The sequence below is a fragment of the Crinia signifera genome, chromosome 4 (genome assembly GCF_055691185.1).
Source record: "Crinia signifera chromosome 4, ASM5569118v1, whole genome shotgun sequence".
NCBI lineage: Eukaryota > Metazoa > Chordata > Amphibia > Anura > Myobatrachidae > Crinia > Crinia signifera.
In genome coordinates, this window is record NC_139220.1 from 232913099 (window position 1) to 232937878 (window position 24780).

General features: G+C 45.3%; 1 protein-coding gene across 1 annotated transcript in view; it reads left to right on the top strand.

The window, feature by feature from the left end:
- Positions 1-24780, top strand: part of LOC146073035 (transient receptor potential cation channel subfamily M member 7-like) — a 173307-nt gene that overhangs the window by 21173 nt on the left and 127354 nt on the right. Inside the window, exons 3-6 of the mRNA XM_083180212.1 lie at positions 7476-7555; positions 8763-8801; positions 9510-9690; positions 24112-24325. Coding sequence (XP_083036338.1) covers positions 7476-7555; positions 8763-8801; positions 9510-9690; positions 24112-24325 — 514 coding nt within the window. The remainder of the gene's footprint in view (positions 1-7475; positions 7556-8762; positions 8802-9509; positions 9691-24111; positions 24326-24780) is intronic.

Sequence of the window (24780 nt, forward strand, 5' to 3'; positions counted from 1 at the left end):
ACTCCAATGCCATATTCTTCAGATATATCAGTGACTGGCTGCTTGACAATAGTTCATACACCGATACCCAACTAGACTCGGCACTGTTTGCCCCGTTCTCTCCAAATGGTTTGCTCCATACTAAATGGTCAGATCTCCCAGCCTTTATTAAAGAGCATCCTTTATTTACAGATACGTACAGAGCTTGGATATCCATCACTAAGAAATTTCATAGCAGCCCCTTATACTCCCCATACATTTCATTATGGGGCAATCAAGCTTTTCCTCCGTCGCTAACAAATTCCACCTTCTCCCAATGGAAAATGAAAGGCCTGGCCTCTATCACTACAGTGTTTGATCCCGGAGAAGAATTACTCTCTTTTGCAGTTCTCCAATCGTAATATCAGCTCCCCTCTCAAAATTTTTATATGTACCTCCAAATTAGACATTACATCCAATCACTACCTAAGCCTAATAACTCTGATAACACGAAATGTCTTTTCCAATCTCTCCTCAAGCTCATTTTCTCTGTCCCATATAGAATCAGCTCCCTATATATATATACCACTAACGTCTCTAACAGCTTCATCCAGCTGGACAGCAACTCTACATAAATGGTCTACGGATACCCCCAGTATCTCCCTGTTACCTGACCTCCTGTCTCAATACGACTCTACTCTTAAATACCTACACTCCTCTTATTTACAGGAAGTTCATATTAGAATGATTCCCAGAGCATATATCTCGCCTGCTCAGAGGAAACACATGACAGATTCAGAAACAGGTGCCTGTGTCAAATGCACGTTATCACATGCAGATTTCTTCCACTGTATATGGGGGTGTGGGAAGATACGGAAGTTCTGGCACAAAATAACTCAATTCATTAACTCCATGCTCTCCCTACATCTGACTCCTGACCCATTGGCATGTATCTGTGAAGATTTAAAAAACTGGAACCTAGGCCCTGACAAACTGAATAAACAATATAAAATTTGCTTATTGGCCACGATAGTCACGGTTGCCAAGAAAACCATCCTTATACATTGGACTAGTCGGTCTGCTCCCTCACTTATGGAGGTAAAACAGAAATTGATCCAAATTTTGTATTGTGGCAGGCGCTCTACGATCCCTGATGTTGAGACTGGTGTGGAGAAATTTTATAAAAAATTGGAGTATTTCATTAATACCCTTGATGCCCAGTCTCAAGATCACATTTTAAGATGATTTGAAAACACCTCCTGGAGCTTGCTGCGTCGGATAGCGGCTGGTAATTGAGATTCTTGACCAATCAATCAGTTTACGCAATATTCTTACTTTACTCCAGTGACACCACATCTACTGTCCTTGATATTTCACTTTATCCCCCTATATTGTCTCCCTTATGTTTGCCCCCCCCCCCCCCCCCCTGTCTGTCTTGTCTTTTCCTTGTACAGCTTCTTTATTATGAAGTTTATTTTTTGTATTTGATACTATCGTGCCTTCCAGGTTTTTTACTGATGTCTGGTAATGTTATTTGTGTATGGCGCTGTCGAATATGACTGTTGCATTCACCGTATCTGTACCATGATGCTGTCATGTTCTGCTCACGTTTTCATCGGTCATCTGTTTTAATTTTTCTTATTCTGTATTGAAAACTCAATAAAATATCTTTAAAAAAAAAGAGTAAGGAAGGATAAATAAAGTCTGAGATGTCATATCTGTATGATAACTGGAGAAGAAACATATGATAGAATGTACAATTATTGCTGCTATTCCATTAAAGACACAGAAGCTAAAAAAAAAAGAAAGAACTATGGAGTGTTTGTAGTTAGATACAGTAGGTCCTTTAGAATGGAACAATTTTTTTTTTGTTGGTAGGTAATAGATTAGGTAGAATGCTAGCTTCCAAACTATGTGCCCAGCAGGCCAGAAATAGGATTAAGCATGTCCATTCCCTTACTTTATAGAAGATCCTAAACCCCAAAGACATCACAAATTATTTTGCACTTTATATTTTATCCTCTGACTACCACTATTTTGTCCTTTCTAGATGGTCTTTCACTACCCAATCTCACCCCTGACCAGTTGACAACCCTTAATGCCCCTTGGTGTCCTGTGGAGATCCTTGCTGCCATTAAGTCACTGCCCCACGATAAAGTGCCGGGCCCTGATGGGTTTATTACCGACTTCTACATTTAATTTTGCTATCTCTTGGCATCCATCTAATTTCTTTAATGAAGTCTCTTCTCTTGTCACTCTCCCTGCTGAGTTGATAGAAGCATGTTTTGTGACCATCCCTAAGCCCGGGAAAGACCCTGCCTATTGTCAAAACTATCACCCTATAGCGTTATTGAATTGCGATATTAAGTTATATGCTAAACTGATTGCTATGTGTATCAATCAGTATCCTCCCTTGCTGGTACACCAGGATTAGTTAGGATTAGTCCCAGAGAGACAGCCCTCTGATAACAGGCAACGAGTCTTTAATGTGATTGATTCTCTTTCTAAAGATCAAGGCCTTCACCTGCTATCTCTTGATGTTGAGACGGCATTTGATAGATTGAATTACTTAGATAGAGAGTGCTCAGATTAAAAGGCAAATATTCTAAATGTATTAATAGAATAGAAATAACACAACATCAGGGGTTAAATTGAGGGGGAACGGGGTGGAACTGAGGGCCTTATTCTGGTTGAGTTGGTCCGTTTCGAATTCTTTCGGATGGCGACTTTTAGCTAACTGCGCATGCAGTTACCACACCTGGATCATATTTTAAAGTTTTGTGCCCCATTATTTGTTTATTTGATAGATAGAATTGGTCCTATATGCATGCAGTCCTCACCCAATTCAGCTTTACCGACCGTATTCTAACATCTATTTTTGCACTATATAGCTATGGAGTTCAGCAACAGATTTCTGTCTGACCCGTTCTCTGTTACGAATGGCACGCGACAGGGATGCCCTTTATCCCCTTACATTTTTGTCTTCTCTATTAAACCTCTTGCGGTTTCCATGCGTAATGCTATAGGCTTCCCTGGCCTCCAAATTGGTTTGACCTCTTATAAACTTAGTCTCTTCGCAGACGATGTTCTCCTTTTGTATCTGATCCCCCTACTTCCCTTACCTTTCTCCACTCTATATTGGATGAGTATAGAGCCGCCTCATTAAACTTCTTGATGCCCTCCCCATTAAACTTCTCTAACTCTCTAACCCACCTTCATTCGCCCTACAGTACCAGTATAATTGCCAAAAGGACACAATGAAATATTTAGGTGTATATGTCCCTACACACCCCTCCACTGTTTTCTCTGCTAATCCCTGTCTAGGTTCTCGTTGAAGGATCAGGGCGTATACGCCCACAGCTACCTGGAGACTGGGCGCAAGGGGGACGTCATCCTGCATTGCTGAATGTGACCATGGACGCGGCCTGGGATGCCAGTTGGGATCCCGCTGATCTTGCTACCGACACAAGCAATCAGTGGCTGACGGCGGGGTCCCCGCAGTGTCCTGGGTCACACTGGGGTGCAGTCATCTTTGTTTCACTTAGGAAACAGGCAGAATATCTGCCATGCCCTTTACACAGGCTGTTCACTTCCGGGTCACATGACCCCGCAATCTAAATGGAATGTTTGTCACTTTATTTTATATTGCAAATCCCCTCTTTTGCCTTGTTCAAAACAAATGTACTATTTAATATACTGCCTCCTATATTAATAAGGTTCATAACCTCTATATTTTCCAGACGGTTCTCATATTTTTAATGTTTTAAACATGTAATTGTTACTCAGGTGAATCATTTAGACAATTAGTCCTCTGGTATAAATATGAGCACTGAGCTCACAGTTGGATACTTGCTCCTGAGGAAGCCAGAGGTACATTATTCGAGGTAACGCGTTGAGCTGTTCAAAAACCCGTTTGCTGACACCATCCCTGGAATTGCTGTGACCTGTCCAATCCACCCACAGACGTCCCTCACAAATATCTGGACCTAATCTTTTGGGATAACTGCATGATCCCTAATTCATCCAGTATTCAAGAGGAAGATCGCATAAAGTGGGAAGCATGAGCCCTTGAAATCATAGGGCATTTTCTAGGACTGCTGTGTCACCCAGGTCTTGATACAAACATCAACCAGACCAACCAGGATGGTAATATGAATCCACATTGTCAGTTTTTCCATGGGAAATTTCCATCATAAATAACAAGCAAAAATATCTGGGTGACCACACTGTCTTAGCCTGCTCCCATCTACTAAAGCATCGCTGCTTCTCTGGGACAAATTATTTTGCCACCATGCCTTCTCCAGCTTGCACCATATCATACGTCTCTATACTATCCCTGGCAAGACTGATCCCTAACTTAAACCTTCATAAATGGAGCTCATTGGGTATTACTCTTCTGACAGACATTCTAGATGGCCAATGTTTACTGCTTTTTTCCGCCCTCCAACAGCAATTTTCCCTCCCCCTGGGAACACCTCCACTATTTTCAAATAGTGCATCGGTGAAAGTCTCTCCCCACCTCCATCCAATGCAAAAAAGAACTGGGAACTGGACCTAGGTATAGCACTCACACCTGTTGATGTAACATTTTCTTATCCTCTTACTCCATGTCTAGATGTCTCAATCACACCAAAATGCACATTAATTAGTAGATTCATGGACTGTACTTGACCCTTGACCATCTCCATACCTTTTGGCCTTCTTGCTCTAACATGTGCTGGAGGCTATGTGGTAATGTTGGCCACATATTTCATATATTTTGGTCCTACCCGGTAATTTTGCAATATTGGAATAAAGTATTCTCCTTATATAACAAGGTACTCAGCATGAATATCCCTCCAGATCCTACCCTGACATTACTGCCAATGTCTTCATTGCTAATTGATATGTTTTAGGTCATATTTTGATTGCTGCTCGAGCTAATGTGGCCAGGATGTGGAAACAATCTCCTCCCCTGATGATGCTGAAAGGTATCCACAAAGGAACTTCCATCTTCTTATAGAAACTGAATTCCTACCATTCTCCTATTCGGCATCCTCGCCTTTAGTACATCGGTCTACCTGGCACACTTACAGTATGTGACTGATGGCAAAGGAGCTCAATATTTCCCTAATGCTTCCAGTAGTGATCCCCCTCCAATTTAGCTTAAATGAGTTGCCCGCTATTTAGATTTTACATCTAAACCCCTGTGGGTTTCTTTTATTCTTATATTATGAGCTCCTGTGTCTTTATATTGTTTTGTTATGTATGCTTTTAAGTATGACTTTAACTACCTTTAGTTGTATGTCTCCATTTCATCTCTAATTGATGCGATTTACAGTACTTCTAATCTGCTGTGTATTATTGTGACCTACACTGATTGGGATACGGTCGTATTGTCGATACCACTTAGGTCGACAGTCATTAGGTCAACACCATTGGATCGACAGGTGGCAAGGTCGATAGGTGCCTAGGTTGATATGGGTGAAGGTCGACAGGTGTCAATGTCGACATGGGACCATGTCGACATGGGTTTTAGTCGACACAACGTTAGGTCGCCATGGGTTAGGTCGACAGGTCCGAAGGTCGACATGTTTTTTTTTTAATGTTGTTTGAGCTGACATGTGCAGACAGGCAGTATTTCATGCCCTACCATCCAAAAGGGCGTGGCGGGAGACTAAAATAGTGTGCCGAGCGCAGCGAGGCACTGTGCCCGCAGCATCGCGAGCGTAGCGAGTGATGCGAGGGGCTGCGGTTGACTTCCAACTGTGTCCATGTCGACATTCAGGTAAAAAAACATTAAAAAAAAAAATGTCTAGCTTCCGACCAGTTGACCTAACCCATGTCCACCTAACGCTGTGTTGACCAAAACCCATGTCGACCTTGTCCCATGTTGACCTAGACACCTGTCGACCTTGCCACCTGTCGACCCAACGGTGTCAACCTAATGATTGTCGACCTAAGTGGTGTCGACAATACGATACACACCCCACTGATTTTTGGATGTACCTTTGTTCCCCATTCTTCCCTTTCCCACTTCCATGCCCCATTGTTTCCCTTTTTCATAAAATTTTTACATTCAATTCAAATTATTGATTTAAAAAAACTAAACTAAATGGTACTAGTAAAATAAAAAAATATAACTGCAAAATGCAAGTAGCATTGCGCTAAAAACCCTGGGCGACACTACAAAAGGATTGCTACACATTTATATTCCAAAGTTCCTATCAAATCAGTATTGCACAATTTATGCACAATTCATGAAATGAAAAATGTCACATTATTTCGGGCCTTCAGAAAAACAATCTGAAGATGCAATTTAAGCACAATCATGGCTTCAGACAGACTGATGGTGAACATATTTGCATCATCATAGCATTGAAGGCAATTACTGATTGCTAAAGGTTATATTGATTTATCTTTGTCCCCATATGGCATACGGCATAGAATGATTATGTCATAAAAAGCAATCCAAGAAATAAGTTATTCTATAGTGTGGGAACATAATTGCTACTGTGCTTGATGAATGGACCTCAAATGTTACTGTAGAAAAACAAACATGAAGATCACCTTACATTGCCACAACAAATTCTGGTTGTGTCTGGTTAGAGTTCATAGATAGGTGCCTTTGAAAAATTGTGTTGAAATTTTAAAAACCGGTTAAATGAGTTTAATGTGTCACTTAAAAATGAAATAGTAGCAATTATCATAATTGGTCCAAAAGCATAAGCTGGAAAACTTGTAGCCACTGAACAGTTTGTAGTGTTCTCTATGAAAAGGGTGCAACTGTATAGTCCCAAACTGCACAGCTTACTTCATCCATGCCAATGGCTGACCAGTCCTCTTTTTGAGTTGATAACATGGCACATTATCATGTATTTCTGCCTAATACAGATGAAAGAAACATAGAATGTCATGGCAGATAAGAAGGATTTGGTCCATCTTGTTTGCCCCTTTTAACCATATTGTTACCTCATACAGTATTTGATTCTTATTTCTTTGAGCTCATGCACACTGGTCAATTTTGAGCTGTAAGCCGCTCACACTTAGTGTTTTGAGCGACTTTTAGCTCAAAGCCACCCAATGTGTATGGCCCAGCGATGAGCAGTGAGCGGTGACGCGCGCTCCCGCATCATCGCCAGGAAAGCCGCTCATCTGCTTGTATTACCAATAGATGAGTGTCTTTCTGGACGCTTTGCATAGCGCTGCACTATGCAAAGCCGTCTGCCCCCTGCTGACAGCACCGGGCAGGCGGAAAACGGCTCAGTGTGTATGCACTGAGCGGCTTTCCCCCCATCGGTTACAGTGGTCCCCACTGTATCGCTGGCAATATGGGTGCTCAGTGGCCATATTGCCAGTGACATATGCTGAAATTGCCCCCGTGTGTACACAGCTTAAATGTTTTTGTTTGTGATAATTGCCATATCCGAGACACATCAGAAAATAAAACAAAGAAAATGTTTGTGTAATCAATACAATGTAATGCTAACAAAGTACTATAAAGAAAAATTGCATTGACCTGTGATTTTGCTTTTCAGAACGACTTACCTTGGATGGAAAATACATTTTATAAACGGGATTGTGTTTCTATAATACCAAGTTCAAGAGAACCTCACAAGTAAGTGGCTCACATTAATATTAATGCTCATAAAAATACAATATATACTTATGGTCGCCAAATATTTTCACGATCACACAGAGCAACCGCAAATCACCTGTAACCTGACACAAAATATCTACTACATACTACAATGTGTACTGTATGTAGTCAGGATGTCTACAGTTACTGTTGGGTGTGACTATTACATACATACAGCTGGAGCAGATACACATTTTAGAAAAAGGGGGGTCCACTGTTTCAAATGATAGTACTAAGTACTTATTGTCTGTGATCACGGGTAGGGTATGGGGCTCCGACAGTGGGGATCCAGACAGTCAGTATCCAGACAGTCAGTATCCCAACTGCCAGTGCTCCGACAGGGGGGCGAGCGCAAAGAAGCTCCTTGTGGCCTCACTGCGCTCGCCACGCTGCGGGCCCGGTGCCTCACTATGCTCGCCACAGGTTCTATTGGGGATGGTGGGACCCCACAAGGGAGAATAGCCACTGGGAGTCGGGATCATCCCTGTTGGAGCACCAGCAGTCGGGATCCCTACATCGGGATACTGACTGTTGGGATCCCCATTGTTGGAGCTTCATCTGGCACCCGGTGATGAGTATGGTATGGGGGCGTGATCACATATGGTCACCAGACAATGTTACCCTGTAAGTGGGAGTGGAAACTATATAACACACCCAAAATGACCCTGGGAGTGGACACTATATAACACACCCAAAATGACACCGGTAACCTTATGGGCACCCATATTAGAAAGAAAATCTAAGTACTGAGACATGTGGCAGTATGTAATACAGTCCAAGTTCCTCTGGAACTTGGACTGTGATACTGAGTACATCTTCCTGAACCTAATCCCCCCCCTTCTCCGGCCTAATGCTGCAAGACGCGGCATACTACGGTCTTGATGCTGTTTATCTGGATTCCATCATCGTCCTTCTAATCCAAGTCAGAGTTCCGGTGCCGGTATTCTGGCAGCATTTGGGATTCCAGCGCTAGGATTCCATCAGCCTGCATCCCGAGTGCCCGGATTTTAACTGCATCTTGCATATTCTGTTGCCTTCAGCTACCATCAAAGTGGATTGGGCTAATGGTCTTCTACAGTACCTCAAGTTGTTTAGGCCACGTCTGCATGAAATCATTTACAGATTTTTTTTCTGAGACTCTTGATATTCCCCAAACCACTACTCACCCCTGCTCTTGTTTCATTAGATGTATCCCAGGATGTCAGATTTGTCAGCAGCTTATCCGGTAAGTTATGAAGCCTCATGATTCTATTATCTGTGAAGATCAGGATGGCTATGAGCATGATCGTTAACACTATCAATATCTGATTATCATGCCATTTGTAGAGCGTGGGCTGGTACTGTATGTAACTATATACACTGTGCAAATTGTATTTATGTACAGTATAAATTATACCTAAAATGACTTCTTTGATATACTGTCATACACAACATCAGTGGTGTAACAATAGCCCGGCAGACCCTGCCAGGGAGGCACTGAGTAAGTGTGGGCACCAAGGGCTATCGCTGTGCTGACCTGCTTTACCCCTCTGCTTGCTGGCTTTGCCACTGGGTCTGTGGCCGCAACCCGCAGATCTACTTGTCTGCGGTCCCGGCGCCCCGGCCGGCTCCTGCTGCTATTGATAAATGTCCATCACAAAATGTCCACCCCCTTACAGCAGACCGTTTTTGAAGATGCTAGAGGAGGCTGCGGCCTTCTCTAGCATCCTTAAAAACGGTCTGCTGTCAGGGGCAGCCATTTTGTGAGGGTAATTTTCATTAGCAGCAGGAGCCAGGAGGAGTGCCTGGACCGCAGACCCGGTAGCGGCGGCAGCAAGCGGAGGGGCAAGGCAGGGTTTGGGGGGTTTAATTTTACTAGGGGGAATGGTGGGAGGGGTGCAAATTTTTTAGTTACGCCACTGCACAACATCATGTAAATGTTAATGCATTTTAGGTGCTACTGTGGTCGGCTAATCAAAGATCACAGTCCTCATGCTGGAAGTGCTGACGTAAGTCTCTCAGATTTTCAGCCAACATCAGATGTTTGGACAGTGGAGAAGTGCACAGTGAAGAGTTCTACAGATGCCTATGGCATTATAGACTTTCAAGGAGGATCAAATGTATGCAAAGCTAAGGCAAGTAATTTATTTACATTATGTCATTCCTCTATCAGCTGTTTATTGTCACAACCCTGCCTATGAAGAACATGTTGTAAATAGCCAAGTGCAGCAATTACCCTATACAATGTGATCTGATAGACTAGTTTGTATAGTATATAGTAAAGAATCACCTAATGTCTGTTTCACGTAGCTCCACCCACAAACATGGAGTCACACAGGCTCAGTCTGTTCTTCCTCCACCTATGTGATTGAGTACATGTGTGTAATCATGGAAATGTCCAATGTCCCTGTTGTCTCACATTCATTTAATGTATTGGGAATTGCTATGGTTGCCGAGAATTTGTATGGGCCTGATAAAAATGTGATAAAAATTAATATTTTCGCAGCATTGTGCACATTGGGTGTCATGGGCTGCGACCACAGCAGTCACTGTTATTCATGTTCTGTGTGGGTTTCTATGTACTCATCGCATCAGCACTCCAGGTTTTGGCTGATCCACTTTGCCTTGTTTCCATGCATACCTTAGTCTTTGGGTGTGGCTGCCTCCCAAGCCACTTGGACTACTTCGGCCTTTTTGGGTAGTGGACTTTAAAAAGAAGGCTGTTGATGTTCCTCCACTAACAACTGCTGACAGTGTGGTGTCTTTCGTGGACTCCTTCAAGTTCCTAGGAACCACAATCTCCCGAGACCTTAAATGGGGGCCCAACACTGATACTATTGTTGGAAAAGCTCAGCAGAGGCTATTATACCGTAGGCAACTGAGGAAGTTCAACATCCCACAGAAGCTTCTGCTCCTCTCCTACTCTGCAATTGTGGAGTCTTTATTGTGCTCGTCAAAACTGGTCTGGTGCGGCTCCGCCAGCGAGAGAGACAAATGCAGACTTCAAAAGGTAGTCAGAACTGCGGAGAAGATAATCGGGACGGACCTTCCCCTGAAGATAGTCAAGGACAAACTACATCCTGGCCATGGCTTGTTTAACCTGCTGCTATCAGGCAGACGCTACAGGGCTATTCCCACCAGGTCCACCAGAAGTCTAAAAAGTTTTTTCCCCCAAGCGGTTCACCTGTTGACACATGAACTCATGTTCTCCTCACTGTCTAGTCGCGCCATAACCTTTTGCACATAATCTAACACAGTGTCCCCTCGGAATAACTTTATATATATGACTGTACATGTTCCCCCACCTGTTTATATTGTTTATGGTTTATACTGGATGCTGTTTACTTGTTACCCACCTGGCTGCTGCACAGCAAACCGAAAACAAATTCCTAGTATACGCAAGTATACCTGGCCAATAAAGCTGATTCTGATTCTGACTTGGTATATAGGTATGCGTTCAGCATTCAGAACCTGCCGGTTATATTCCTGTGATGCTTTTAGTATATTCCTTGTTATTGGTGATTTCTATATTCCCAGAGATTCTCAGTGTCCTAGCAAACTCCTGTCTGAGACTACTTCTGAGTTCAGGGTATACCAGTCAGTGTTTCTCAGTCATCAGTGCAGCAGCTGTGTCCTAGATTGCTTCCAGTCTGAGAGATCCTGCCTATGTCAGAGAACCATTGCCTCCAGTCTGTCAGATCCTGCCTGTGTCAGAGAACCATTGTGTCTGGTCTGTGTCCAGCTTCTCTGAGTACCTGCAGCTTCTCCACACAGTCGCACCCTTCATTACAATCTGCCGTTGGTCAGTGCCGAATTTCCCATTAGGCACGTGAGGCACGTGCCTAGGGGCGGCACATGTTTGGGGGCGGCACTTGGATGCATGTGATAGTACTGTCAGCCTGAAATGTACCAGTAACTGCAAAATGTTTCCACTGTACTGCACCAGGTTCCATCTTGATTAGTGTAGTGTAGAGTGTAAATGGATAGGACATGCATATACTGCCCCTGTAAGTTGTCCTACTTAGTAAATATGGAGACATAATAAAAAAAATGTTAGTTGTTGGCTTTTTTATTATTATATTAAATTGGCAATCATCAAATGAGGACTTATAACTAATCAATAAATATAATACAATTAGGCAGGGGGGCGGCCATTATTGTTGTGCCTACGGGCGCCCTCACCCCTAAATCCGCCCCTGCCGTTGGTATTCTCACAGCGCCAGCTGGAGCCATAGCTCTTGTTCTGAGACAGAGTCATGGAGACGGTTGGGGTGCAGGCCTAATCGCATGCCGACCTGTCTAGTGTATGGTTCTTGTTTGTTTATCTCACGGCAGATGCCAGAGGCATTGGTCTAGACTGGTGATGGTGTTGCTTAGGTGGTGGTTAGGTTGTAAACATATCCGCAATACCTTGGTTATACTGTAGTTTTGTTAATTGCGACGGATTTGCATTATTGGGCTAAAGTCCACAAAATCTGCGTTCAGGCGGCTATTAGTGGCGAAGTCTAAGGCCAGCGCAAGTGCCAGCTGACTCAGGGTATAGTGAGAGAGTCAGAGTCAGGCTCAGGTGCTGCTGCGGCTTCACCAACTTGGTCACAGGAGCACAGTTCAGGCTGTACTCACCTTCTTGAAGACCTGCCAGTCACAGCAAGGGTTAACCCCGAGTACACCCCAGGTTATCATAACATGGGAAGCCTTGATCACAGTATCACAGGTTATGCCCCATGCACTCCTGAGCCTCTACATACCCCCTGGAAATGGGTGCATCTATAATGGGTGTAGAGTATGCTGTGCATATGGGCCCCTGCACCCATTCCAATACTTTCCTTTCCGTTGATGCCACACGTATAACTTGGAACTTGGTACAGTAGACTCTTCCACAGAGACGAAGGGCCCGACATGGAGGCTGCCCTTGTTGAATGCAAGGCGATTAGTAGATGCATGAGCAGTAATAAGCGTGGAGTAGTAAGTCAGTGTAGAAGTTGCCCATGGCAACCAACCAGCTGCTTAATGTGATTTTATATTATGCAAATTATAGGTGTTATTTTAGTGCTGATTGGTTGCCATGGGCAACTTCTCCACTGACTCACTTCTCCTCCCTTATCACTGCTTCATACATCTGTGCTTTAAACTGGTTGGGATCAGTGGGTCTACAGCAAGTTGGTTGACAATCGTTAGGTCGCCATGGGTCTAGGTCGACATGGGGTTAGGTCGATAGGTCAATAGGTCGACAACAGTGTCCAGGTCAACAGTCAAAAGGTCGACATTGGGTTTTTCACTGTTTTTTCACCCAAATGTCGACACAGTTTCCAGTGCACCGCATCCCCTCGCATCGCTCACTTCACTCATAATGCGTCGGGCACGGTGCCTCGCTGTGTTCGGTACACTATTTTATTCTCCCACCATGCCCTAGTGGATGGTAGGGCATGAAATACCGCCTGTCGGCACATGTCGGCTCAAAAAAAGGAGAAAAACCCCATGTCGACCTTTTGACTGTCGACCTAATGCTTGTGTAGATGTAACATATAAGCCTGTATATATGTTAGATTATGAGGAGGTACATTATAAACTGCTTTGCTGTAAAAAACTTATGCTGTGTGATGGACTCTTGTAAGAATATGGTAACATTTGCTGAGCAACCAAAGTGCACAAGTTGCCAGAAAATGTTCAAAACAATGTGGTATGGACTCTTATATGTACCAATAACATTGCTGATAGAAAACTTTATCATATATATGCATTGTTACTGATTTATTAAGCAAACATTGGTGGCAGTGAAAGTGCTGTTTTCACATAGACTTTAGGTAATGCAGCATTTATACGTATGCTGCTGCCCTCTGAGTGAACCCACAGTTAGCTGTCACTCAGGCAAGCCTCCAGAGAGGCCTCGAGGACACTATTTGTGCGGGAAAACAGCTGTTCTCGTGGACTGAGCGGGAAAACAGCTGTCCCCGTGCCGCATCAGCTGACCCCCCAGCAGGGAATATAAAAGAGCTGTCAGTACAGCTAGGGAGACAGACAGCTGATTGCTCCCTTCCAGAGCCCTCCAACGGAGTCAGTCAGCGCGGCTGTAAACATTGAGCTGTAACTAGCGCTGGCTGAGCTCCTTGGAGAGGAGTCGGGGAAGAAGTCCCAGGCAAGCGGCACCTAACATTTAGGAGTGCCAGCGCTGCTAAGCCGGAGCTCAAGTATCTCACCGCCGGCAGGTAGAACTTTGTGCGACCTGAAGGGACACCGACAGCACATCGCCCGCTGAAGAAATCACGCTGCTACAGTGACAGCGCACCACACACACACTAGCTGCCCAGCCGGTTTTACCACTGCTCAAGCCGGAAGAAAAGTGCCGCGCCTCCCCGCTGCCCGTCAGCTGTTATCACCACCCATCGCTACACTTCAACTGCAGCAGAGAGAAGAACCAGCACCCCTCCACACCCTGGGATCGCTTCAGCAATTGGCGATACCCAGCGGGAGACGGGAGGGGAGCAGAGGGGCCACCAGCGGTACTCACTGTGAAGTAAGAAGCGCAGACAGCACCTCACCGCCGGAGAAGTCAGGAAGCGTCTGACGGAGGAAGGTATCCTGTTGCGCCATGCTGACACCGCCCACATCCGAAGAGGAGAAGACGCCGCCGGGTTAGAGCCAGAGGTCGCCGCCCAGCACAACCAGTAAGCTGCCGCTGTCACGTCCCTCTACACCCTGGTGCCGCCCTCACTATAGGCGGCCACCAGCGGGAGACGGGAGGAGGCGTGAACAGCGAGGAAGGGAGCCGCCTACCACCACCAGCCCCCACACAAGCCGGGGAAAGGTAGAAGTAAGAGACGCCCATCTCAGCATAAAGCCGCCGCCCAGCCCTGCCGAAAGCCACCGCCCAGCCCTGCCGAAAGCCACCGCCCAGCCCAGCTGAAAGCCACCATCCAGTCCAGCATAGAGCCGCCCCTGTCGCGCCCCTCTACACCCTGGTGCCGTTCATATCACTGACGGCCACCAGCGGGAGACGGGAGGAGGCGCCGACAAAAGAAAGGGGGGGCCCCGCTGTCACCCACATTGGACACTGTCAATAACTACCAAGCCAGAGATAGCGCTCCTGACCCACCTGCAGGAGCACTCTGTCATTCCCCTCCGCACCCAGGGTCTGCCTGTGTTTACAGCAGTGCCTTGCGGGAGATGGGAGGTGGGGGACAAGGTGACAGGTGCCACGTTAGGCTGGGTATGCAAGAATAAAGGCAGGTAGATCAAAGACATTAAAGCAGGAAGAGAAGGAGGAAGATAGGAAGAGAGACAGTTGCCCAGAGAGACAATCACAGCTGCCAGAAGGGTGAGCTAACCTCCTTTATGCACTATAACACCACAGGAATCTCAGACATTTATGTTAGCTCTATTTAAAGACAGCAGCTGTATAGGAATGGCTTAAGCTCCCTACTGCACTGAATAAGAGATTTTGTAGCAATTGCCCCTAGGCTCACAGCCAAGCAATTATAGGAGAAAGATAGAGAGTTTCAATTCTCTAAGGGAAAGCCAGACTATTGTATTTAAACTCAGTTATACAGACACTTTGTGTGATTAATATCACACATGAAAGGGACAGAGACATAGACTTCTACAGTGCTAGGAACACCTAGTGAAGACCAGCGGAGAGACTTATATTTAGACAGGTTGCTTATTAACCCATTCACACCTTCAGTATACCAAGGGCCCCAACGCGCGCCAACAAATGTGTTTATATGCAGTGATTTTTATGCTGGCCAGCATATGGTAACTTTTTGTGTAAATGCATGCATTAATATATGTATAGGGAATGTAGAGAGTATAGTTGTTTATTGAGGTCATATATGTTATGCAAAGTTGCCTACTGATCCGTCATACTGTGTAAAGTTATATTCTGCTTGTTCTATGAAGTTATTGATGCGTTATGTTAAAGTCATTAATTGAAGCCGTATGTTATGAAAAAGTTATTTATTGATTCAAATGTTTGCATTGTAATGTTATATTCATCACATTTAAGAAAGTAAACTTACCCCTTTTATATAAACACGCTGTACCTCTGTTCATTTGAGAGCCCTAAAAGGAAATAGTATAATATCAGAATAGTTTATGTGGTAGCCACATACCTGCAATTAAAAGGTGGTTACATTTGGAGGCACTGCTGAGATTTGGTAGGATTTCCTGTTTACCAAGCATATATAAAATGGAGACTTTAACAGGAATGGATATACACGAGTGGTGTATACAAAAAGATAGGGACCCTAGGAAATGCCTAGGAATAGCAGGAAACTTTTCGGAGTTCTCAGATGAAGAGGTACTAGAACAAGCAGACAAACTGTATGGTATGCTTAAACCAAAAATAGTGGACAAATGGAAGGGAGCCTTGGGGAAGGTAACAGCATTTCTCATAGAGAATCTGAGAGAATTAGACCCCAGCTTACTCCCGGCAATGGTTTTAGCTAGCGAAGAAACAGGGAGGAAATGGCATATAATAGGGCCAGTAAAACCAGAAGGGCCTGCCAGTACAAAAAACCCCACCACTAATGCAAATGCCAAAGGGAAAGAGGAAAGGGATGTAGAGGATAATGATACCCAAAGCCAAACCACCAATGTAAGTGGCGGACAATTTGAGGTTATAGTAGACAGGGTGGTAACACAACTTGAAAGATGGCATTATGAGGGAAGTTATCGTAGGCTGCGTATATTTTCTGGGATTATCCCAATACCCACGGGAGAGGAAGCCTATGAGGCATGGAAGGAGGCAGCCATACAGCAAGCTGAAGAGTGGCAGTGCCCAGATAAAATTAAAAGGCAAAGGGTGGTAGAAAGTTTGAGGGGCCCCGCCATGGGAATTATCCAGGCAGCCAGGCGCAGTAGCCCCAATGCCACCCTGGAAACGTATTTTGAGGCCCTGGATTATGCTTTTGGGACCCTGGAGGACGTAGGGGACCTTACGTCCCGACTATACCATACATTCCAAGACCCTGGGGAGAAGCTAAGAACCTTCCTGATCCGCCTAGACAAGTTATTGTATAAAATAGTGGATAAGGGAGGAATAGAGAAAACGGTGGTAGACAAACAGAGGATGAAGCAGCTTCTCAGAGGAGCATTAACTAGTGACCCTGTTGCGCAGAAGTTAAGATGCTCAGGGATACGAGAGCCTCCCCCTACTTTTAATGACTTACTTAAGGAAGTGAAGCAGGACGAAGTCCTAATTGAAATGAGGGAAAAAACTGTGAAAAAAGTAAAGGTGGTACAATCCGCCACTGAAAGTAGCGAGTTTGAGGCCAAAATCCTTAAAATGTTAGAAGAACAAAATAAAAAATTAGAGGATTTTATTGTAAAGCAGAATGCAAAGGCCCCCACTCCAAACGTCAACACCCCGATAAGAGGATTAGGAAGGGGAAGTGGCAGGGGGTGTTTTAACTGTGGAAGGTTTGGGCATAGAGCTTTCGAATGTAACCGGGGCACATACAGAAACCCTGGCAGGAGAACAGACAATAGCAACCTGAACCAAGAGAGTCAAGAACAGGGAAACGGGAGAGGGAGGTCTGTGAACCCCGCATAGGCCCCCTAGAGATTACTTGCTGCGCCATGGGAAACTCCTGGTGGAATGGGGAATTACCTGAGGGATTAGTAGGGCCCACTTGCCACATGGACGCGTCCATTAACGACAAGCCATGTAGAATCTTAGTGGATAGCGGGTCTCAAGTGTCCATAATATTTGAGGAGTGGTATGAGAAGAACTTATCAGAAGTACCTATTCAGCCACTCAGCGGACTTGTAATATGGGGCCTTAGTGCTGAAAAGTACCCCTATCTGGGTTATGTACAAGTGAACCTCAGTTTGCACAAGACATCATCACACGGGACTGACACTTTAGAAACACCTTTAATCGCTTTGGTGTGCCCAGACCTGTCGAAAGAAAGGGGAGAAACACCTGTCATAATAGGGACAAACACCCACATATACCAGGTGTTACAGAAGTGGCAAGAGGGAGAAGAAGAGCAGGCAAATGCAAGTTCTTTCTATGTGGGGACAAAGGAAGATAAGTTTCAGGACTGTTTTGAGGGGAGCGACATTACACCTAATGATAGAGCCATGTTAATCGAAGAACTTGAAAAGCATAAGCAAGCCTTCTCTGAAGGAGAGTGGGATCTCGGCATGGCTAAGGGAGTGGAACACAATATAAGGCTCACGGATGAGACCCCCTTCCGGGAGCGTTCTAGGAGGATTGCGCCAGCTGACTTCGAGGATGTGAGGCAGCACTTAAAAGGACTATTAGAAAACCAAGTTATCATAGAGTCCCGGAGCCCTTATGCCTCCCCTATTGTGGTAGCTCGCAAGAAAAGCGGGAAGATCAGGATGTGCGTCGATTACCGCACTTTAAACCAGAGAACAGTAACTGACCAATATACAGTGCCAAAAATAGACGAAGCCTTAGACTGCTTACAAGGGAGCGCTTGGTTCTCGGTGCTTGACCTAAGGAACGGCTTCTATCAGATTCCCATGAAACCTGAAGATAGAGAAAAGACAGCCTTTATCTGCCCATTGGGATTCTTCGAGTTTCTGAACATGCCCCAAGGAGTCAAGGGAGCCCCAGCCACCTTCCAACGGACAATGGAAAGGATCGTGGGTGACATGGTGTATCGAGAAGTCATCGTGTACCTGGACGATATCATCGTGTTTGGGTCAACCCTTCAAGAGCATAACCAACGCCTGCTGAAAGTGCTGGAGAGGCTGATCGAAGGAGGGCTGAAACTATCGCTTGACAAGTGCCGGTTGTGCCAATCACGAGTGAAGTACTTGGGGCATATTGTCAGCAGAGATGGTGTGGCGACCGATCCTGAAAAGGTAGAGGCAGTGAAGAAGTGGCCCCGTCCGAACAAGCTTAAGGAGCTGCGATCGTTCCTGGGTTTCTGCGGGTACTACCGCAGGTTTGTCCCAAACTATTCCAGTATTGCAAAGCCCTTGACCGATCTGACCAAGGGATACCCATCGACTAACAAGAGGGTAAAGTCAAAGAAAGACTGTTATAAGACAAGTGAACCCTTTGGAGATCGGTGGACGGCTGCATGCGAGGCTGCTTTCAACTCCTTGAAACAATGCTTAACAGAGGCACCCGTCCTCAGCTATGTGGACCCAGAATTGACATATGTCCTACACATTGATGCATCGCTGGATGGACTGGGAGGAGTGCTGTACCAAGAACACGGGAAGGAGTTAAAACCGGTGTCATTCGCCAGCCGTGGATTGAGCGAAAGCGAGAAAAAATACCCAACGCACAAATTGGAATTTCTAGCCCTGAAATGGTGTATTGTGGATAAATTCCATGACTACCTGTATGGAGCATCATTTACCGTCCACACTGACAACAACCCGCTTACTTATGTACAAAGCACAGCCAAGCTCGATGCTACCGGACACAGATGGCTAGCTGCATTAGCTCTCTACAACTTCTCGCTGAAATACCGCCCAGGTGTCAACAACACAGATGCTGACTCTCTTTCCCGCATGCCAGGCCAACCTGAAGAAAAAGGGGGCGATGAATGGATCGAAGTACCCGCAAGTAACATCAAGGGGATGTGCCACTGCATCGGAGTGAACCAACCACCCGAAAAGAGGTATGCAGATTGCTTAGGACTGCCACCACAAGTCTTACCACTATCCTACTGTTGGATTAGCCAAATCGAAATGGAAGGGCTACCGAAGGTGAGACAGAGTCAACTAAGGCAAGACCAGCAAGCTGATCCAGGCATGAGAGGCGCCTTCTCTCACAAGCACAACCCCAACACTTCCCCAGAGGTCAGGAGAGAAGCTGAACTATTAAAGAGACAGAGGAAGAACCTGATTACCAAGAAAGGGGTAATGTACCGAAGACATGAAACTGGGAGAAACCAATGGCAGATCGTGCTGCCAAGGAAACACAGTAATGAGGGCTCTCCATGACAAACATGGCCACATCGGGGTAGAAAAGACTCTGAAATTGATAACCGATCGGTTCTACTGGCCAGATATGAGGAAGGATGTGGAGGCCTATTGCAAAAACTGTGGTAACTGCGTCGCCAGGAAAACTCTCCCGGGAAAAACAGCCCCACTGGTAAACCTAAAGAGCCAAGGGCCCATGGATCTAGTCTGCATTGACTTTTTAACGCTGGAAGTGGAGTCAGGAAACAAATGCAACATTCTAGTAATTACTGACCACTTTACCAGATACGCCCAGGCATATGTCACCCCGAACCAAAAGGCTGTTACAGTTGCTAATGTGCTGTGGGAGAAATTCTTCATTCACTATGGACTTCCTAACAGACTGCACTCAGATCAGGGGCGTGACTTTGAAAGTAGACTTATCAAAGAACTGTGTCAAAGCTGTGGAATTAAAAAGTCACGAACCACCCCATATCATCCACAGGGTGACCCCCAGCCTGAAAGATTCAACAGAACCCTATTAGATATGTTGGGGACCCTGAGTCCACTAGACAAGCGTCGATGGAAGCAACATGTATCTAGACTGGTGCACGCATATAACTGCTCCCGTTGTGATGCCACTGGGTATTCGCCATACTACCTAATGTTTGGACGTGAAGCGAAGCTCCCCATTGACATCAGCTTTGGAACTTTGAACTCTGATCAGTCAAATACCTCACACTTAAAGTATGTGCAAACCCTTCGGAAAGAACTCCAGGAAGCCTATGAACTGGCTGAAAGGACAGCAGACAAACTAGGAAAAAAGAACAAGACTAACTACGACCGTAAAGTACGTGATCATGTCCTGCACCCAGGAGACAGTGCTACTTCGACGACTGGGACACCCTAGAAAATTCAAAATCTCTTACCGCTGGAGAGAAGAACCATTTGTAGTGTTAGAAAAGTTTGAAAACTTACCTGTGTACAAAATCCAGAGAGAGGATGGAGAAGGGGCTGTGTTGACCCATCATCGACAAAATCTTCTTCCCATTGGACGGGATACTCGAATGGAGGACCTGAAAGACAGAGACACAGAACCTGTAAGGAAGGAAACGCATACAAATGACGCTGCACAAATACATAATTCTACAGAACCAGAAGAGAATGGAGACGAAATTGGCCAAGGCTGTTACTTCAAAGACTGTGAAAGAGACATTGCCAAAAGCCTTGAGGAGAGTGAAATTATTAATGAACCCCCTTTGCAAAGTTCTGCCGTAGCAGATTGGGATTTTACAATTGATGACTCTGACTGTCCTGTCCCTGAAGAATGGGTTGTGGGAGAGGAGGATGTAACAGAGTATTATCCCAGTGACTATACCTTGGAGGATGGGGAAGCATTTGGGGAAGTAACTACAACTAGGCCCAAGAGAGCATGTAGGCCCCCAAACATTGTCACTTATGATCAATTAGGGGTACCCACATATATCCCAAGAGTAACCTACCCTGCCAACTTAGCAGTATGGCCTTATTTTGCAAATACTGAAATTGTATATTAATGAATGTAAATATTTCTATGATGATCCAAGTTCATTTATTGCCTTGTATCATCAGGGGAAGAATGTAACATATAAGCCTGTATATATGTTAGATTATGAGGAGGTACATTATAAACTGCTTTGCTGTAAAAAACTTATGCTGTGTGATGGACTCTTGTAAGAATATGGTAACATTTGCTGAGCAACCAAAGTGCACAAGTTGCCAGAAAATGTTCAAAACAATGTGGTATGGACTCTTATATGTACCAATAACATTGCTGATAGAAAACTTTATCATATATATGCATTGTTACTGATTTATTAAGCAAAGAAACATTGGTGGCAGTGAAAGTGCTGTTTTCACATAGACTTTAGGTAATGCAGCATTTATACGTATGCTGCTGCCCTCTGAGTGAACCCACAGTTAGCTGTCACTCAGGCAAGCCTCCAGAGAGGCCTCGAGGACACTATTTGTGCGGGAAAACAGCTGTTCTCGTGGACTGAGCGGGAGAACAGCTGTCCCCATGCCGCATCAGCTGACCCCCCAGCAGGGAATATAAAAGAGCTGTCAGTACAGCTAGGGAGACAGACAGATGATTGCTCCCTTCCAGAGCCCTCTAACGGAGTCAGTCAGCGCGGCTGTAAACATTGAGCTGTAACTAGCGCTGGCTGAGCTCCTTGGAGAGGAGTCGGGGAAGAAGTCCCAGGCAAGCGGCACCTAACATTTAGGAGTGCCAGCGCTGCTAAGCCGGAGCTCAAGTATCTCACCGCCGGCAGGTAGAACTTTGTGCGACCTGAAGGGACACCGACAGCACATCGCCCGCTGAAGAAATCACGCTGCTACAGTGACAGCGCACCACACACACACTAGCTGCCCAGCCGGTTCTTACCACTGCTCAAGCTGGAAGAAAAGTGCCGCGCCTCCCCGCTGCCCGTCAGCTGTTATCACCACCCATCGCTACACTTCAACTGCAGCAGAGAGAAGAACCAGCACCCCTCCACACCCTGGGATCGCTTCAGCAATTGGCGATACCCAGCGGGAGACGGGAGGGGAGCAGAGGGGCCACCAGCGGTACTCACTGTGAAGTAAGAAGCGCAGACAGCACCTCACCGCCGGAGAAGTCAGGAAGCGTCTGACGGAGGAAGGTATCCTGTTGCGCCGTGCTGACACCGCCCACATCCGAAGAGGAGAAGACGCCGCCGGGTTAGAGCCAGAGGTCGCCGCCCAGCACAACCAGTAAGCTGCCGCTGTCACGCCCCTCTACACCCTGGTGCCGCCCTCACTATAGGCGGCCACCAGCGGGAGACGGGAGGAGGCGTGAACAGCGAGGAAGGGAGCCGCCTACCACCACCAGCCCCCACACAAGCCGGGGAAAGGTAGAAGTAAGAGACGCCCATCTCAGCATAAAGCCGCCGCCCAGCCCTGCCGAAAGCCACCGCCCAGCCCAGCTGAAAGCCACCATCCAGTCCAGCATAGAGCCGCCCCTGTCGCGCCCCTCTACATCCTGGTGCCGTTCATATCACTGACGGCCACCAGCGGGAGACGGGAGGAGGCGCCGACAAAAGAAAGGGGGGGCCCCCCTGTCACCCACATTGGACACTGTCAATAACTACCAAGCCAGAGATAGCGCTCCTGACCCACCTGCAGGAGCACTCTGTCATTCCCCTCCGCACCCAGGGTCTGCCTGTGTTTACAGCAGTGCCTTGCGGGAGATGGGAGGTGGGGGACAAGGTGACAGGTGCCACGTTAGGCTGGGTCTGCAAGAATAAAGGCAGGTAGATCAAAGACATTAAAGCAGGAAGAGAAGGAGGAAGATAGGAAGAGAGACAGTTGCCCAGAGAGACAATCACAGCTGCCAGAAGGGTGAGCTAACCTCCTTTATGCACTATAACACCACAGGAATCTCAGACATTTATGTTAGCTCTATTTAAAGACAGCAGCTGTATAGGAATGGCTTAAGCTCCCTACTGCACTGAATAAGAGATTTTGTAGCAATTGCCCCTAGGCTCACAGCCAAGCAATTATAGGAGAAAGATAGAGAGTTTCAATTCTCTAAGGGAAAGCCAGACTATTGTATTTAAACTCAGTTATACAGACACTTTGTGTGATTAATATCACACATCAAAGGGACAGAGACATAGACTTCTACAGTGCTAGGAACACCTAGTGAAGACCAGCGGAGAGACTTATATTTAGACAGGTTGCTTATTAACCCATTCACACCTTCAGTATACCAAGGGCCCCAACGCGTGCCAACAAATGTGTTTATATGCAGTGATTTTTATGCTGGCCAGCATATGGTAACTTTTTGTGTAAATGCATGCATTAATATACAGTATGTATAGGGAATGTAGAGAGTATAGTTGTTTATTGAGGTCATATATGTTATGCAAAGTTGCCTACTGATCCGTCATACTGTGTAAAGTTATATTCTGCTTGTTCTATGAAGTTATTGATGCGTTATGTTAAAGTCATTAATTGAAGCCGTATGTTATGAAAAAGTTATTTATTGATTCAAATGTTTGCATTGTAATGTTATATTCATCACATTTAAGAAAGTAAACTTACCCCTTTTATATAAACACGCTGTACCTCTGTTCCTTGCAGAGCCCTAAAAGGAAATAGTATAATATCAGAATAGTTTATGTGGTAGCCACATACCTGCAATTAAAAGGTGGTTACATAGACCTAAACCCATGTCGACCTATCCCCATGTTGACCTAACGGCGTCGATCTAACAATTGTCGACTAACTTGCTGTAGACCCAATGACCGTATCCCCTTTAAACTGCTGCTGCCCATGACCCAGGTAATCTGCACCTGCTCATCCCCACCTCTGTGCCTCCGGTGATAACCTGCACAGTGTTCCATGCATTTAAATATGTTTTTTGCATTGCCATGTTTTTTTCCTGGTTTACTTTTACGCACATTTTATTTTCTATTGTCTATTGGTTCCTATGCATGCTACATGGCAGAGTTTTAGATTCAAATGAATGTAAAACACGGTTTACTTTGCTGAAATATCTCAACATTATAAAGTAGATACTGTAATTTGTACTGTATACAATAACTAAACGACTTGAATGTTTTCTTAATGTGATTATCTAGTGTAATGTTTACCTCTACTTTTAGTATGCCAGATTATCGAGTGACAGTAAGATTGAAGACATTCTCAACCTCATGGTCAAGGAATGGCGGATGCAGCTCCCAAAGCTCGTTATCTCTGTACACGGTGGGACACAGAAATTTGACCTAAACCCACGTATTAAAGAGGCGCTATCTAGGGGATTTGTTAAAGCTGCAGTAACAACAGGAGCCTGGATATTGACAGGAGGCGTCAATACTGGTAACTGAGTCTGACAAATGTCTAATATACATAGGCGTGCGCACAGGCACCAGCTAATGCTGTGCCCATTCTTATGAACACCTCCCTTGATTTTTAGAACTGTATTCCAGTAAAAGTAGCACTCATCAATCATGTGTGTTTTGCATTGATACTTGTACTAGAGACCATTGTCATTTCACTACATACCTGCGTCATCCATATATGTTTTTGACTTTATTTTCATGTTCTGTTACACAGAGTAATTAGAAGATTAAATCTGAAATAGGCAGGAGATAATGGTGTGGCTGAGAGACGTTTTATATTGTAGCGAATACCAATAGATGATGGTAGACAAGCCTGATTGGCGATGTTAGACATGCCCAATAGATGGTGCTAGACACACCCCTTTGACGGTGCGGTGCACCCCCTAATAAAATGTGGTACAGTACATATACCCATGCTAATACACATACCTT